The following is a 16,776-nucleotide window of genomic DNA, read 5'->3' as shown; positions in this document are numbered from 1 at the left end:
TTTCTCCAATTCCAGTCTTTGTGACATGCTAGGCGAACCAGCTGCTGGCTGTAGCTTCATAATTAACATACAGATACGAGAGTGGTATCGGTCTTCTCATTGCATTCTTGGCAAGGAAGCGAATATGTGTATTTCCCTAAATGGTGAACTATTACTTACAAATTCGATAACCTCAGTCTGTATTTATTCCAGTTTCTCAGAGTAAGAAATCAGTCGTAATTGGCAAAAAGTTCTCAGAGACATGAACATTTGTTCCTGTTGTTTTAGGCTCGGGTGTGAAAGCGTTTCATCAACATTCTTGACCTAGGAAATTACTCATACTGTATCTCCTCCAAGATTTAGGAGAGCTGCACAGCTGTCCTAACAGTTTTGAGTTGCAACATGAGGACAGTGATGAGTAAAACATTCAAGGAGAGAGGGGAAACACAATCGAGATTCTTTGATTTAAAATGATGTCAAGCTTTATAAAAAATATCAATTGGACTTAAAAGTATTGTCTGATTCGTCTGCAATAGGAGCTCCACAGTTCACCCTTAACTGAAAACAAACACACAGCCGCAACAGAGCTAATTTGGAACATAATGAATGTGATTTTAATGCACCTCAAAGCTCAAATACCGTGCACATTCAATGATTTCCCTGCCTCTATACAAGATTAAAAGCAATATTGGTTATACATATTTGTTATGCATATGTGGTCCTTTAGGTTTTGGCCAAATGTTCTGGGTTTGCGTGGCAGAGAGACATGCCTGGGCCATGGGAACAGACTAACAGCAGTGCCAAAGCATAGCCTATATACTTACTGCAGCCAAGGCACGTTCACGTTTAATAGAGCTTATAATACTGCGAAGATAGACTCACTAGCTAAACAGTACAAGATGCAGCTGGTGTCAGCCATTTAAGATGAAATGTAGTGGTTAATTTATGTGTCATTTTTTTTTTTTTTTTTGATCATTTTTAAACATCCTGTCAGTCAGTACATGTGTGCAGCTATTTTGTCTTACAAGTGACACAATGTTCTGTATTTCATTTTTTTCCTACATGACATTGTATCTGCATGAGCCTGTCAGGTTTTTTAATGTGTTGATTGCAGAAACCGCTGAGTAAATCTGTTACACATCATCATTAATTTTATTTTTCGGTTCACTGTCACGGAACAGTTTCATTCACTCTCAAAGTCCACTCCACTTCCTGCTGCTGACAGTGTGTGTGTGTAGGAACTTTCATAAATAACTCAAGTTCTACTCTGACGCAGGAGGAATTTTCACTTCTGGTTTGACTTTCTGTGTGAGTGATTCTGAGATGCTTGACAAATATCAAATATCAAACATTAAATCGGTGTGACAAATACAGTAAAAAAAAAAGTGTATTTTCATTGCCTTATCCAACATGGCTGCCTGGTCTCCATCAAAAAGCATTCGAGGCATTTTATGTTCCTCTCTGCCTCCACATGGACTCAGCGTGGTATTGACCACAAAGAGACTATCGATTGAATCCAGCAGGCTGTGTCTTTGTGGTGCTGGTGCCCAAATGCCGTAGGCCTGTGATAGCATGCTGCTAGCTAATGGAGCTAACAGACAAAAAAGTAATTTTTTCCAAAAAATGAAAAATAGGCTTTTAGATGATCTTTTTGATGCACCAGAGTTTTGTACAATTTTCAAACCTTTTGTTTTTATGCACACTTTATTGTGTTGTAGATTTAATTCTTTACTGACAAATTGCATTTTTTTTCCCACCAATCCACACTCAATAACTATATCATAAGGGAAAACATGTTTTCAGAATTTTTTGCATATTTATTAAAAATCAAAAACTGAAATCGCTCATTTATAAAAATGTTCAGACCCTTTGCTGTGGCACCCTTAATTATTAGAACTAGCTTGGAGTCCAGTTTAGAAAGAGCACACGACAAGGTCCCACAATTCACACTGCATGTCAGGACAAAAACAAAGCCATGAGGTCCAAGGAACTCCCTGTAGACTATGATAAAATTGTGGATTGCATGGATCAGGGCAAGGGTATAAAACCATTTATAAAGCTTTGAGTGTTCCCAGGAACAGTGGCCTCAATAATTGTGAAGGTTTGGAACCATCAGGACTGTTCCTAGAGTGGCCCGTCCTGCCAAACTGAGTTACTGGATAAGCAGGGCCGTAGTCAGTGAGGTGACCAAGAACCCAACGATCCCTCTATCAGAGCTTCAGTCGTCCTTTGCAGAATTGGCAGAGGCTGCTGGAAGGACAACCATCCCAGCAGCACTGCATCAATCAGGCCTTTATGATAGAAGGCTAGAAGGACTCAACTCTGAGTGAAAGGCACATGACATCTTGCTTGGACTTTGGCCAACATCATTTAAAGGACTCAGAGCATGAGAAAAAAGATTCTCTGGTCTCATGAGACGAAAATTGAATCCTTTGGGCAGAACTCCAAACACTGTCTGGTGGACACCAGGCCCAGCTCATCACCTAATACATGTCTTCATGATGCAGCCAACATGAAGAAAGTAGTGGCTTTAAGGCTCTCTCATGTGAGAGCTTTCTGTAAAGACGTCTAAAGACGGGAACCTTGTGGTTGGTATCAGATCAGTTGATTTTAATGACATTAAATCCATCATTGCTGCCCTACAAAGAACAATCAGAGCAACCCTCGCTAAAAATAAGCTGAGAGTAATTACAGTGTGTGTGTGTGTGTGTGTGCTGTGTATTTTTAGTGACCTGCTGGATGCGGTTGATGCGCCGCTCATCAGTCTCTGCGATGAACAGTGTGCCCAGGTGGGACAGGGCGATGGCCTTGGCAGCCTCCAGTGTGGCGCGCACTGCTGCCCGGCTCACCAGATGGTGGTCAATACCCGGAACCTGGCAATGGATGGGACGTCCCGCAACAATACGCACCTGAAGACCTTCTGACACCTAGAGAAATACACTATCATGTGTTAGCTATGTAAAAGAGAGACAGAATATAAACAGTTACAACAGCTGCAGTTTCTGTATTTGTTTTTGGTAAAAAGAATCAGCCACTGACAATAAAGCTTTGTTGATCCAGTGTATCAAACTTCAAGAGACATAAGTCGGCCTCGTCCTATGACTCATTAATTTTCTTAAGATACACTCAAACAGGTTGTTCATTAATTTTGTAGAACAAGTTTTTGGGTCATAAGGAAACGCTGAGTGACACAGCATGTTATTTTTTTTTTAACAAGGTGCTCTTTTCCTCTCTTTTATGTTAGCAGCCACACTCACTCTGAATGCACCTATAGTGACAGCACTGCAATTTGCAAGAAATATTTTATTACTCTTTCTTCCTCTGTTACATATAGTGGCAGAGTCTCTCACAAAAGCATAAGCTTGAATAGGAAACAGGTTTAGAATTTATTCACTGTGTTTCTCTACCTGTAGGACAATGTTGTTGTCCAGGATGTAGAGGGAGTTGTCCAGTGGGTTTATGGCCAGGTCTGTTGGCCACTCTAGCCGTACCTGTGGCATAACACACACACACAGACACACACATTCAGTAACTGAAATGAGAACAAAAGAACATGAAAGCCTTGGTGGCGATCGCCCACATGAGTCAGTTACAGCTGATACAAATAATATCTCCTTAATAACATAGCATTAGGCCTCCTGACCCTCCCTGCTCATGCAAAGGTCAGTAGCGGGCAGGGAGCCTTCCCCGTGTTTATTCAAGACTCACACTGGCTCGCCTCGGCACTGTTCCAAATGTCAGCCAATAACCGTGATCGCCGCCTGCTCAAATAGCACAACCTGCCCGTGAACACTGCGGGGGTCAAAGGCAGACAAACCTACACTAGCGCATGGCCACCCACATCATTGTCTATCTCTCACACACACACAAACTGTGAGCTGCATGTGCTATGAAACCGAGGCGGCGCGTCTCAGGGATCAGTGAGGTGATTGATGACTCTGAGGATGGATTGGTAAATAAATGGATCATGTTAAATTGCCACTGACATGTCCAATTACAGGCTCTGTCAAATGAGAGAGAAGGGGGTTCACTCTGAAATCCCGTTCGAAGAGGTAAAGAGATTCATCAAGCAGGACTCACCCTGTCCTTAGACAAAGAGGACACGCATCAAATCTCCCCTGCTTATGATACTGAACTTTGCAGTGATGCCAAGCGATCACTTTTACAAGTTAAATTGAGCTGCCCTGCTGAATTTAAAGTCAAACTGAAATTAAAATAAATTTTCGCCAAGGAATGGATATATATTCTGGTGGTTTGCTATTGATTTGATACTTACTTGGCCCAACTGGTAAAAACTTGTGAAAAAAAAAGAGAGAATTTTCTTTGTTTTAAAGTGAAGGAGCGGGGGCACTATCACTTTAAAACAAAGAAAATGATATTACTATAGGGAACTAATATACGCTCTGACATATACACTGACATACAGTATTGATATTGGTAATTTAGTTGGTGCAGTGTGTGGGCACCAGTGGTGGAAGAAGTATTGAAATCCTTTATTGACAAGTAGAAGTCCAGCATTCATAATCCTACTTACATAAAGAAACAGAAGTTACCACAAAGCACTTTAAGTATCAAAAATAAAAGTACTCAAAATGTAAATGTAAATGTAGTGGAGTAGAAGTATAAAGTATCACATCATGGAAATGATTATGGCAAGTACAAGTACCTCAAAATAGTACTTAAGCACACCACCCATCCTTCTATCCATTTTCTAACACTTATCCTGGGTCAGGTCACGGTGGCGGCCCAGGCTTCCCTCCCACCAGCAACATTTCCAGCTCCTCCTGGGGGATCCTGAGGCATTCCCAGGCCGTGTTTTATGTGTATTTTATGACTGAATTTGTCTTCTTTTTAAACGCCTGGCTGCAATCAAATGTCCCCTGGTGGGGTAATAAAGTTTGACTTGACTTGACTTGCCTTGACATATGTAATCTCTCCAGCGTGTTCTAAGTCTGCCCCGAGGTCTCCTACCAGTTGGACATGCCCAGAAGTCCTCCAATAGAAGGCGCCTAGGAGGCATCCTAATTTCCTAATCACTGCCCGAACCACCTCTACTGGCTCATTTCGATGCAAAGGAGCAGTGGCTCCGAGCTCCCTTCGGATGTTGGAGCACCATATCCTATCTCACCCTGTGGGCCCACCACCTGCAGGGATAAGAATCAGGGTTGGGTGCAATGCAAGCAAGGTTGAGGGGCTTGGGTGTGCCGATCCCTGGCATCATAGTCTTAAGTATAATACTTGAGTGAATTATATTTAGTTTAATCACTGGTGGGAACCAAAAATAGTTCAGAATATCACTTTAATTCCAGTGCCTACACAGGCAGTTAATTAACACACCGATGTTTTTGGCTGTTGATGAGCACCATCTGTGAATCGAGCACTGTGTATGTTACTTCATGACTCCATATGTCTGTAACTCTGTGTCGTGTTTCAGATCATAGGGTAATGTGCGGAGGGCTGTGGTTCCAGTCTGGTCGTTTGCCATTTGCACATTTGGTTCCTTGAATGGGAGACGGCTAACACTAGCTAGCTGCTCCGTACGCAGGAGGAAATTAACAGCACAATGGATCCTCTTAAATACTGAATGTAGTAAAAGGATAGATGACCAAAATTTTTGGCAGCCAACATTATTGTATGTGGGCTTGTTGAAAAAATGGAGAAAATGAAACAAAAAATGTCAAGTATCATCATTGGTATGTGGCTCTAGTCCAGAGCATCGCAGAAGTTGAAGATACCAATTACACACTTACGTCCAGAAACGATTTTATCCGTCGATGTTTGATTTGGAGAACAAAAAAAAAAAAGTGTATACATATAGAAAAATGTGCACAAGATCTGCAGTACTTTGTACTCTGTACTTTATTTCACAAAAAGTGAGAAGAATCCAGATTAACTCAACAAACACTCAGCCAACAATTTAGCATAAATACCTACAGTGATTTTCATCTAGCCATTAATCATCAGTGTCCATCACTAGGACGCCAGACTGATGTCAAAGCCGCTTATAAGAACAAACTGACGGAAGATGAATGCGGCTGTACACGATCGGACGTGCTGCAGAGGCCGATGATTTACAAAGAGGACTGTTGGGTATCATGGGTCCCTTTACATATAAAAGCACCACTGGGAGTTCACCTGGGCTGTACATGCATATTAACATACAGGTACACGCACACACGCACATGCACAGGCGCTTGCATCCCTATGTGTGGGCAGTGATGCCTCTATAGAGCCAACGGTTCATCCATAATTCACCCTCTGCTCTAATAGGCCTGATAAGTCAGCAGCGTGATCTGAGGGCTGGCTGATCAAATCTGTACAGTGGCTGTCTTTGGTCTTACTGCGCACTCTCTCTCTCTCTCTCACACACACACGCAAACACCCAAAACCTTAAAGAAGTCATTAAGAGTTTCTATAGAGGAGGTCAGGCAATTTAGATTGACACAACAATCACTGACTGTAGACCTTTTTGATCTAATTAGTCTAATTAGTCAACACAAAACATATGCTGGAGAAATAATTTAAACAACACTTAAATGTAGAGGATGAAGCCAATTTTAGAGCCAATCACGTGGCTCTAGCTTTCTACCAGTCATTTAAACCCGACTGCATTCTTACCTGGCTGATGTCCATGCGTGCATCACAGCTTAGTGGCTGCGTCGACATCAGTCCGTTTGAGCCAATCACAGTGGAAAGCAAACCCCTCTCATTAATCTTCTGAATGGTGGTGCCATCAACGAAGTAGACAACACCTCTTTTATCCACTGCAATACCTGGGCGGGTGAGAGAGAGAGGCAGAATGAGCTTTTGGAGATGACAGAAGGAGTGAGTGGGGGTGAGAGAACAAAAAGGGAAAAGGAGAAAAAAAAATCGCAAAAGAGAGTATGAGAGAGAGGAGAGAAGAGAAGAGGTGGGGAGGAGTGAGTAAGGGAGAGAAGTAGAAGTGGAGAGAGGAGAGGACTTCGGAGAGGCATCCAACTCGGTTAGACATTCAGCTCAGCAAGCGGCTGTCTTATCAAAGGCACTGCACCACAGAAATGTAATTATATTTCCATTCCAGAGCCCACTAAAGGGATTAGAACAATGCAACTGGAGGAAGAAGTTATTTGTCACATTAGATGTGAGCAGGGTGCTGCAGTGAACTTTTGACATTTGAAGCTTGTGTAAATGTGCATTATAAATGTGCTCCTACCGATGTGCATTTGTGCAGACGCTTGCCTGTATTTGCGCAGCACATGTGAACACGCGCTTTTGCAATGAACAGCATACACTTGAACTCTCCTTGCAGCGTGGAGGTCTGCAGCAGACAGTGAGCAGAGGGACAGAGAGAGAGAGGTAAGTCCAGGTACTAAAGGTCAGGGCAGACTATGAATCATCTGTTATGGATGAGGAGCGACCTTCATCCCCGTCTCATCTCCATACAGAGAATAGCCCTTTGACTCAACTCCTCAGCAATAATATTCCACGACTTTACCCTCACCTCTCATACCGCATGCTGCCAATTCTCCTTGATTGCTTTCACTTAGCATCAGCGAAAATAAGCCATATTTCAGTATTCCTACCTGCCATCTCCAATACATGTGGCTCATGATTGCGCCATTTAAAATACATTTTATTTATGGCTTATCACCGAGTCATGGCAAGTTTATCTCAAGCATGTCTTAAAGGATTTAATGGAGACAAAGCCCACTTATATCTAACTACACAACAATCAATCACAAAACTAAATGGTGCAATACAATACTGTCAAAGATCTGGAAAGATACGCCCAATATGTTTTGCTCTCCACCAACTCCGGAGGGAAATACAATATGGCTCTTTAGCTGTTAACTGCTTTACTATGTTCACTAACTAGATGCTTAATTTGTCTGGCTGCCCTTTGCTTCTCTCGAGGTAGCGTGCATTTGGTTTATTAGAGCTTTTGTGCTGAAAACAGCTGCCTGCTGCAGCTGGAGAGCAGATTGATTAAAGTGGCGAGAGTGAACCAAGATATTAAAGATAAAGATAATAATAAGATGAATGAAAGCAAAAAAAAAAAAAATTTAAATGACAGAAAGAAGTGAAAAATGCCCATCGCAATATCCCTGAGCACAAGGTAACAGCTTCAAATTGCTTGTTTTGTTCGACCAACAGTCAATAAACGAAAGATATAATTCATAATTCACAATATGAGACAGAGGAGAGCAGAGGGGAAGCTGGAACCAGTGAGTATTTCATATTTTTCCATACTAAATTACACTGACTATCAAGATTGTTGTTCATTAAAGTTCTGTCCACTGACTGAATTTTAATTCTAGATATAGCAGGTCTGGCTGCTTTCCCAGCACTACCCACATTAGAGGAAGAAGGAACCTTCTGAAAAAGATTCAAAGAGTGATCTGACCATGCAGAGGTGCCAGCACATCATAATAAAAATGGACAAGACACAGCTCCAACTACTCTTCCCTCATTCAGTCATCTTGTCCCATTTCCCTTGATTTTTTTTTCCTCATCCTGTCCATCTTTCTCCTTTCATACTCCTGTCATACTGGATTATGTGGGGATGTGTCTGTGCTCACGCTCTGAGCCCAGGATAGAAATCACTACTGCTCTTTTCCCTAGGCAGCACTAAGATCGCATCCTCCTTGACATACAATGGCTTTCTTTACAGGTGATTTCATTCAACCTGTGCACACACACACACACACACACACAGACAGACAAACATGCAAACATGGCCCACCGCCACACACCACAACTAGATTCACAAATGTCCTCAAAGCGAGCAACCCTGGATCAACCCTGAGAGTCATAAATCGTGCAGGTGGAGAAGAGAGGTGGGCAGGGGGAGGGCCAGGGTCAGTGTGTTTCCTCCAGAGGCCAGAAGGTGAACTGCAGAGCTCTCTCCCTCCTGGCCCCTTCATCATCCCTCTGACACAGACAGATTACACCACCCACACAGCCTCCCCCCCCCCCCCCCCCCCCCCCCACCCCCCCCCCCCCCCCCCCCCCCCCACACACACACACACACCTCACCAACACCTTTCCTCCCCTCCTCTAGCTTACCTTCGCTCTCCATCCTCCCTAACTTGATCTTCTTCAGCTCTCTTTTTTGCTCGCTCTTCCCCTCTCCTTTTTTTTTTTTTGTTCTTGTTGTCCTTTGCTTTCTTTTTGTTGCTGCACTCCCTCTCTCTTGCAAGTGCTAATCAAATCAGTGGCCTTTGACCCTTCAGTAATGTCTGGGCTCCGTCTCCTTCTGTTCAGCCCATTTTTTATTCTTTCTTGTGTTCCTCTCGGCCTTGCCATTTCTCCTCCTGTCACCTGGCATTATGCAGGAGGGACGTCTCAACCCACAGCGCAGTCTGAGCCTACTTAGGTCTGAAATTCAGCTCACTCTCCCTGCTGTAACGCCATCCTCGGAACCTTCCTACTTTCCTTTCACTTTCCCATCCATTCCTCCTCCTAGCACCCTAAACCTGTCCCTGATCTTAGAGCTCATAAATCCTGCACGAGGACATAACGAGGCAGCCAGGACTCACTCTCAATCCTGAATTCTGTCCTCCTCCTCCTCCTCCTCCTGCTCCTCTGTCCCTGGATATTCGTCTTTCTTCCCCTGTGCTTCTCTTCCATTGAATTCCATCCTAAATTCCTTTCATTTCTTTCTTTCTTTCTTTCTTTCTTTCTTTGTGGTTTTGCATGCTCAGGATCTGCATGTCTTATATTCCACACAAGCAACTTCGAAGTAGCTGCCAATCCATCATCAACAATAAATACAGGACTCGACTGACAACTTATCCTCACAACAGCGCAACAGTGTAGAAAGATTGCTATTATTCCTCGGCATTGGCAAAACGATTCACAACAGTTTATGTGTTGTTTAAGAGTATTTCTGCCCTGTTTATTGAAAAGGCAGCAAATTAGTCCAAATTCTCCTTGTCAGGGGCTGGATTTCCTGCCGCACTGTGTGCTGGTGTAACAGTTGCAAGCTACGGCCCCTCCATACAACCAATGGATACTCACAAGACATCAAAAGATTTACCGTTTCTCCCTGGGTGGACTTGGCACTCTGATAGTCATGTTTAGAAGTTGGCAGACGTACCAGGGGAAAAATAATGGCGATAAATCTTAACTCCAGAGGGAGACAGACATTTGGCTAAAGTTGGGACTGGATTTTTACCATCAAAGAAAAGTGAATTAGACTGAGTTACACTGACCTTGGAAAAACAAGGGAAGGGGAGAGGAGAGGACTGAAGGAGAGGATGATACAGTGATGCTATTCACATTAAGCTCAGATTTAGGGACAAACGCATCCAAAGAGATAGAGAGAGACGGTGCCAAAAGAGGTGGGAAAGAGGAGAGAGGTGGTGATGAGACAAAGGGACATGATGAAGAATTGCTTCAATTAACCATTACAGGCCAATCACTCTCAATCAAAGAATCTCTTTGTTCTCTGTCCTTGTCAAAAGAATATCAGTTATAACGGCCCCCTGTGGCATCGCAACACAATCCAATCTGATTAATGCCTTGGAGAGGGGTCTTAGAGAGCATCAGTGTTGATTACAGCTATTTGAAGAGAAGGAGCCACCAGGGATTTTCCATGCAGAGAGCAAGGGAGAGGTGAGGAAAGGTGTAAGGTGAGAAATTATATGAAGTGAGAAAGACTAATTATAAGATAAGTTGTGGATTGTGTATCTTATTTAGCAGCAAGAGCAGACAGCCCTGTTGGGATACAGTAACATCAGGATGTGGTGCATTTGCGAAGTGCAAACTGACTGCTAACACCTGAGCCCTCAAGAATGCAGGAAGTCAGCCTACTGGTTTACCGTCTACAGTACTTTCACCCTTCAAATGTTGACAGCAGAGTTGCTGAAAGAGCCGCCTCTATGGATGAAAAGCAGTAGAAGTGTAAAATCGTACAGAAAACAAACACATCATTGGCTGTCAGCTGGTGGAACGGCCACTCAAGTGCAAAATAAGCACACGCTCTGCAGAGGAGACCTATTTAAAGGATCTGCGTATGGAGGATGGAGCATAATGTGTGCATGTATGGAAATTCCATTTATACCTGAAAACTTTTACACCCACACAACCGCAGCATGTGAACACAAGGGTGAGTCGGGCACACACACACACGTGCGCACACACGTGAGCACACACACACGTGCACACACACATGCGCACACACGCATGCGCACACGCGCACAGACACACACACACACACGTGCGCACACACATGCGCACATACGCGCAGACACACATGCGCACATACGCGCGCACACACGTATGCGCACACGCGCACACACACACACACACACACACACACGTGCGCACAAACACAGAGATTGCCAGCAGCCTGAGGAAGAAGTCATTCAATCTGCCCTCCCATATCCCCAGGCTCAGTGGGTGTTAATGATATGGACTGACATATTATTACAACATCTAAATGATGCTAGCTGTAGCTGATTATGGCCTATGGCATTTCTGTACAGAGTAACTGTGTGTGACTGACAAGTGAATGTAGACAAATAGACAGCTTCACCTGCACAACTGGCCCCTGTGAGGGACCCTGGCCATAAATAAAGTCAACCATATTAGCTGGGCAAAAAGCCTGGAGGGTTCACTAACTGCTACAGTCCAACTGTAAGTGAAACTGAACAACACACACTGTTTGAAGGAGTCTTTAGCTGGCTGTGTGGTTTACTGTTCCCTTTCATCATTTCTCCTTGAGAACGCACAATGCTGTTTGTATCTGAACGTGTGAAAACATGTGAACGTATGCGCATTGCAAACCCGCGTGCAAGTGTGTGTGTGCATGCATGCGTGTGGTGAAGTAGCTAGGCGAAAAGATAAGGCATGGCAGTTAATCACATTGTGCGCGTATGCAAATATAGAGAGGATAAATCAGAGTGTCTGCAGATGAGAAATTCACACTCCCACCCACGCACACACAACTTTTGCGAAGACACTGAGGGGGGAAATTAAACCTGTTCACTCAATCTCAGACCTGTGAAACGGCACTATGCACCATACTAATTTTGTGTGTGCGCACGTTGCTCGAGTGTGAGTACCCGTGTGTTCAGATGTGTTCACTCTATACATTCTACATCACATACTGCTCCGTGATCTATGACACACACATCTATGAACTGCAGTGCTGTAGTACTAGTGGTACACGCGATTTCCAGTGGTCTTTATTTTCCCCAATCAAACACTTATCATCAATCAATAGAGAGATAGCACCATAAACGAGGACGGGCGTGTATTTCTGGTAGATCTTTGGTAAGCAGAAATAATTCATGCTTCTTGTAATTAATTATTCATTAAAGCCCCACAGAACAGACAGTGGCTTAGTAATTAAGTCTGAATCAGACACTGTGGCTCATCTAATTATCAAGCACTATAAGTTTGTTAACATATTAACCCGTATTAATTAATTATTGATAGCTGCCTGTTTTTTTTTTTTGAGCTGGTAGTTGCCGACTACACATGTACGGTGAAGCGAGACATTACGAGAATGCAGAGAACTGGAAGGAGATTTTGCAATAGTTGCATGCTAATTTTTGTGCAAATCATTTTTTTTTTTTTGAGAATATGCGACTTGGCAGTAATTGCCTTGTTTGATAGCAAAAGAGAGATCCAAAGCAATCACACAGGCAGCAGACAAACTCAATTATAAAAGCAATTGAAATGCTTTGGACTAGAAAACTCCATGAAAGGCTGAGGGGTTTGGATCAGTGCAAAGCGTCTGCAGATTATGTTGCACTGTTTAGAACGTCAAACAAACACAAGGAGGTCTATCAATAGAGGCTCTTTTTACCAAACACGCCATCGCAACAACCAGTCAGTGAGGCTGTGCAGTGGCAGAAAGAGGAAATGGGATCAGATGGGAGGAAACAAATGTTTTTAACGACTGAAAAAGTGGAAAAGAGGCACTAAACTACTATGGATTCCAAATCTGTATGCGCAGCTTCCACCCAAACAAAGTTTCCCCACATACAAAGACATCACAGCAACTGAGCCAGAGGCAACTCCAGTACAGTCTGTATCACAGATCGCTGGCTTTGCAACCATTTCAGATGCTCGCTTCCACATTTTCCAAAAGAACAGTGTGAGTGCTTCTTTGGATGGAGCTCTGGCCATTGGCTTGCTGGAGAGCTGCAGGTGATAATGGTACCCAGGTGCAAACATTTACTGGCTCTGTTTTCCCATCCCCATAACAACAGCTGACCCATCCCTCCCCCTCCCCACTCTCACGCAGGCAGGTTCAATTGGACTGCCAAGCCAAACTGTGCCTGCCACCATCACTCGTCTTATTCATCTTTTTGTCAGTGTGCTTAAAGAATCAAGGTAGAAACGACCTGCATGGGCACAAGTTCACTATCTCTCCCCTCATCAGAACCCCATCCACTCCCCCTGACCGAGACAAATGCTTCCATCTGTATGTGCGTGTGTGTGTGTGTGTGTGTGTGTGTGTGTACTGGGCATTCACCTCGAGTAAATGCAATTTATTCCTCCACAGTGGCGTAGCTCCACTCCTCCTGTCACCTTGCCAGGCTCCCAGTGGAGGTTGACAGGCCAGCTGCCAGCAGCGGCCATCTCGACCAGTTAAAGGGACACGTGTGTCACATTTCCCATGATCACGCTGACGCTGACAGCCTGACATACTTTTAACAAGACACCCATAACTAACTCAATTCACTGGGAGAAGGAGAGTAGGTCCAGGGACCCAGAGGCTGTCAATCAACAACAAGCATGCACAAACACACGGACTCCCACAAACGTAGCACCTTTGATGCACAGGCTCAGCCTTTGGCCTTGAGCCTGCATCTCTTATTGACTCAGGACTTCATTACACACACAGCGAGCTTCAGTAATCTCTCTGAAGCTACCCTACACACTCCGACTACAAACAAGGTAGCTGTCAGTCTGTATAGTGTTCTACCTAATACATTACTTGAATAGCAGGCATTTTACAGGTAGAGCCTTGTTTTAAGTCAGCATAAATTTGCCTCTACTAAGCCCATTGGCTATATTTTCTTTGGTCCTTAGGAAATCTTGGCAGTGGGTTGACTATTTCCTCCCAGAATATCTATGGCTCCTCCTCTGAGCCATGGTGATTAGAAAGGCAGAATACCTACTTACTGAGATGGATCCCTGTTTTGGGGAAAAAACTAAAAACAAAACAGATTCTGGTCAATGTCAAAAAATGCATCTGATGCAAAATTGCAAAAAAAAAAAAAACTGTGATTCTTCTACTTGATCTTATCTTAACCACATGCAACAGGTAGAAATATTGCAATGTCAGAATTTCAGACCAGTTTCAAAGTAACAGTCTTCCCAGTGCCACCATCAGGCCAAATCTGAGATCACATTTCGGGCTATAACATGCTTGTGTATTTGTTCTGCTGTGTCTATAGGTCAAGACAGACCCCGGTGAACGAAGTTTGATCAGTTTTCTGTAAAATCAGCAACTATTTGGAGTTTTGTTGAAACCATTTTTTGGTGTTTGACAGCTGAGTCCTCATTCTGTCTGGAGGGAGCTGTCTCATCACATTCCAGACTGTCTTTACCAGAAAAAACATTTGTTCAAATGCTTAAATGACCTATGTCTACATTTCCCGACAGGCAGACTCCTGTGGTAGTGAAATAATGATTATACAGAAGCAGTGTGACCTTGTTGCAAGCCAAGAGGTGGCTTTCACGCCAAAAGCTTAGGTTCCGACACTGCACACAGCAACATTATTTCCACTGATGCTCACTGCCTGGATTTTCAACCAGGTTCTGCAATTAACATTCATCTAAATTGAACTTTGACCCCAAATATACAGAAGTTAAGATGCAACAGTTTTTACAACAGAGAGGAATGGAGGGAGTTAATATCGTGCATGTCTGAATTTGAAAGAGTTATGTAACTCTATTCTGCAACACAACTGATTCTGGAGTGAAAAGTCTCAAGCATGGCAAAAAATGTGAGAAAGCACAGCGTTGGCAGGTTAGATAACTCATAATGTTTACATTCCACTGTAGCCTGTAACATCAGAGGATTATGTGTTGCTTTTTATTTAACGCCCTCCCTTGTGTAAACTATTAGCTCGTGCATATGTGGTGACAAGCTATTTTGTCTTTTGTGGATGTGAACTTGTTGCTTTATTCAACAGTTTTCAAACTGCACAGTGTTTGGCCTTGAAGTTGACTTCAGCTAGATGAAAGAGCAAATTCTGGCCTATCAGTATAAAGATGCTAACACATCTCACACATTTCACAGTGTTTCTTGATAAAATCTTAATTCCATCTTAAAAAGGAAAAGATAACATAATTAACATTTGGGTCACTCAAATTCCTACTTTATTTTAATCAAGAGTTTTGTGACATTCCTGTAGTATGACTGTTATACAGTACTGTACCATTTGTCCTGCACATGAGATGTCATATGTTCAGGACCAACGGTCAGCTCGGAATTTCCTTTCTTATAGTGCGAGGGCAGACATTATTTACCAAAACTGACTTCCTAATGTGTCACATGCTTTACATTTGATTGGATTTATCACAGCTTCGTAGCAGTGAGTGAATAGTTTTAAGACTCCTGCAGCTCTGTCAGGGACGTGCATGTACTGCAGACTGTCACAAAGTCAGCAGTAAACACACAAACAGGACATGGGCTGTATCTCTGCAATTCTTTCTCCAATCATGTAAAAAATTGCTCAGCGGCTGGACAAGTCCTCCATGTACCTGTGCGCAGCGTGCTCTGCTTGATGCTCTGTTGCCTGGCCCTCCGGATTTGCCGCTGGCAGCTTTATTATTAGCATTAGTGTTTGGAGAAAGGAGTCTCTGGCAGAGCCTCATATTGTGGCTGCTCAGTGATGCATGTCTGTTGCACAACCCATTGCCGATCTTCTAATTATCATGGATGCTGCAGTGAGAAAACAAGCTGTGGTAGAAATAGCATGACCCAATGGCGTCTCTCTGTTTTGCATTATCATAGAGTATGCTGCTGTTTGCCTTGCTGTGTGATTAATTCATGTGTGTATCATTAATGCAGGAATGTCCAGGGGCAAAGACAAAAGCTCGGTCAATGTGGAATGAAACACAGGAGCAGGCTGTTAAAAATTGCGCACACATATGCACACGCTCACACATAAACCAAATCTTGGAGATAAAAACACAGTATGACTTATCTGATGCCCTTGTTTTGCGAAGCAGTGCTCTGTTTAAACCAACAGAAACAATGATAGTTGACCCTCTGAGAGGGAAGGCAGCCACAGGGCCAGTTTAATATGCAGATGAGGTGTGGGACTGCTGCTGCATGCTGCAGGATTTAGACGCAAAACACTGAGTTCTCTCTCTCTCTTTATCCATTTCATTCACTCTCTTGTTCTCTCTTTCCCTCCATTCCCCATTTTTCTCTATTAATTTCATATTATTTTTGTTCTCTGTTGCACACAATTTCTCCCTCACTCTCCAGCTCTTTCGGTTCTGAGCTCCCTCTTTTTCTCTATCAATTTAATCCTCTCTCCCTCTCCCTTTCTCTATTTTGTGAGACGCAACAATCACTCTGCCCTAAATGCTATGGGAGCCAGAGGTAGAATAACAATGGCATATTCATTCCAAAGTTATAACACAAAGCAGCTGGCATAGAGGCTACACAGCCCTAGGAGATCTTATAACTTCACTGCTGCAGCCAGCAAATACAGTTTGGGAAGTGGCAGATTCGGGAAATGTGAAAGGCAAGCTGCAGTGATTAAAGCTGTGCAGTTAAAGGACACTACCAGTCGTATGACTCCACTGCTGGAGTAGAAGCAGGGGGCAGGTGTTTGCTGA

General features: G+C 43.4%; 1 protein-coding gene across 1 annotated transcript in view; it reads right to left on the bottom strand.

Annotated features, from left to right (window-relative positions):
* LOC111226769 (teneurin-1-like) overlaps positions 1 to 16,776 on the bottom strand; it is a 155,255-nt gene that overhangs the window by 19,506 nt on the left and 118,973 nt on the right. Inside the window, 3 exon segments of the mRNA XM_022752080.1 lie at positions 2,712 to 2,906; positions 3,387 to 3,470; positions 6,598 to 6,752. Coding sequence (XP_022607801.1) covers positions 2,712 to 2,906; positions 3,387 to 3,470; positions 6,598 to 6,752 — 434 coding nt within the window.

This window comes from Seriola dumerili, unplaced genomic scaffold (assembly GCF_002260705.1).
Source record: "Seriola dumerili isolate Sdu_G_001 unplaced genomic scaffold, Sdu_1.0 BDQW01000161.1, whole genome shotgun sequence".
Taxonomy (NCBI): domain Eukaryota; kingdom Metazoa; phylum Chordata; class Actinopteri; order Carangiformes; family Carangidae; genus Seriola; species Seriola dumerili.
Note: the sequence above shows the minus strand (reverse complement) of the source record. Positions and strands in the feature narration are given on the sequence as shown.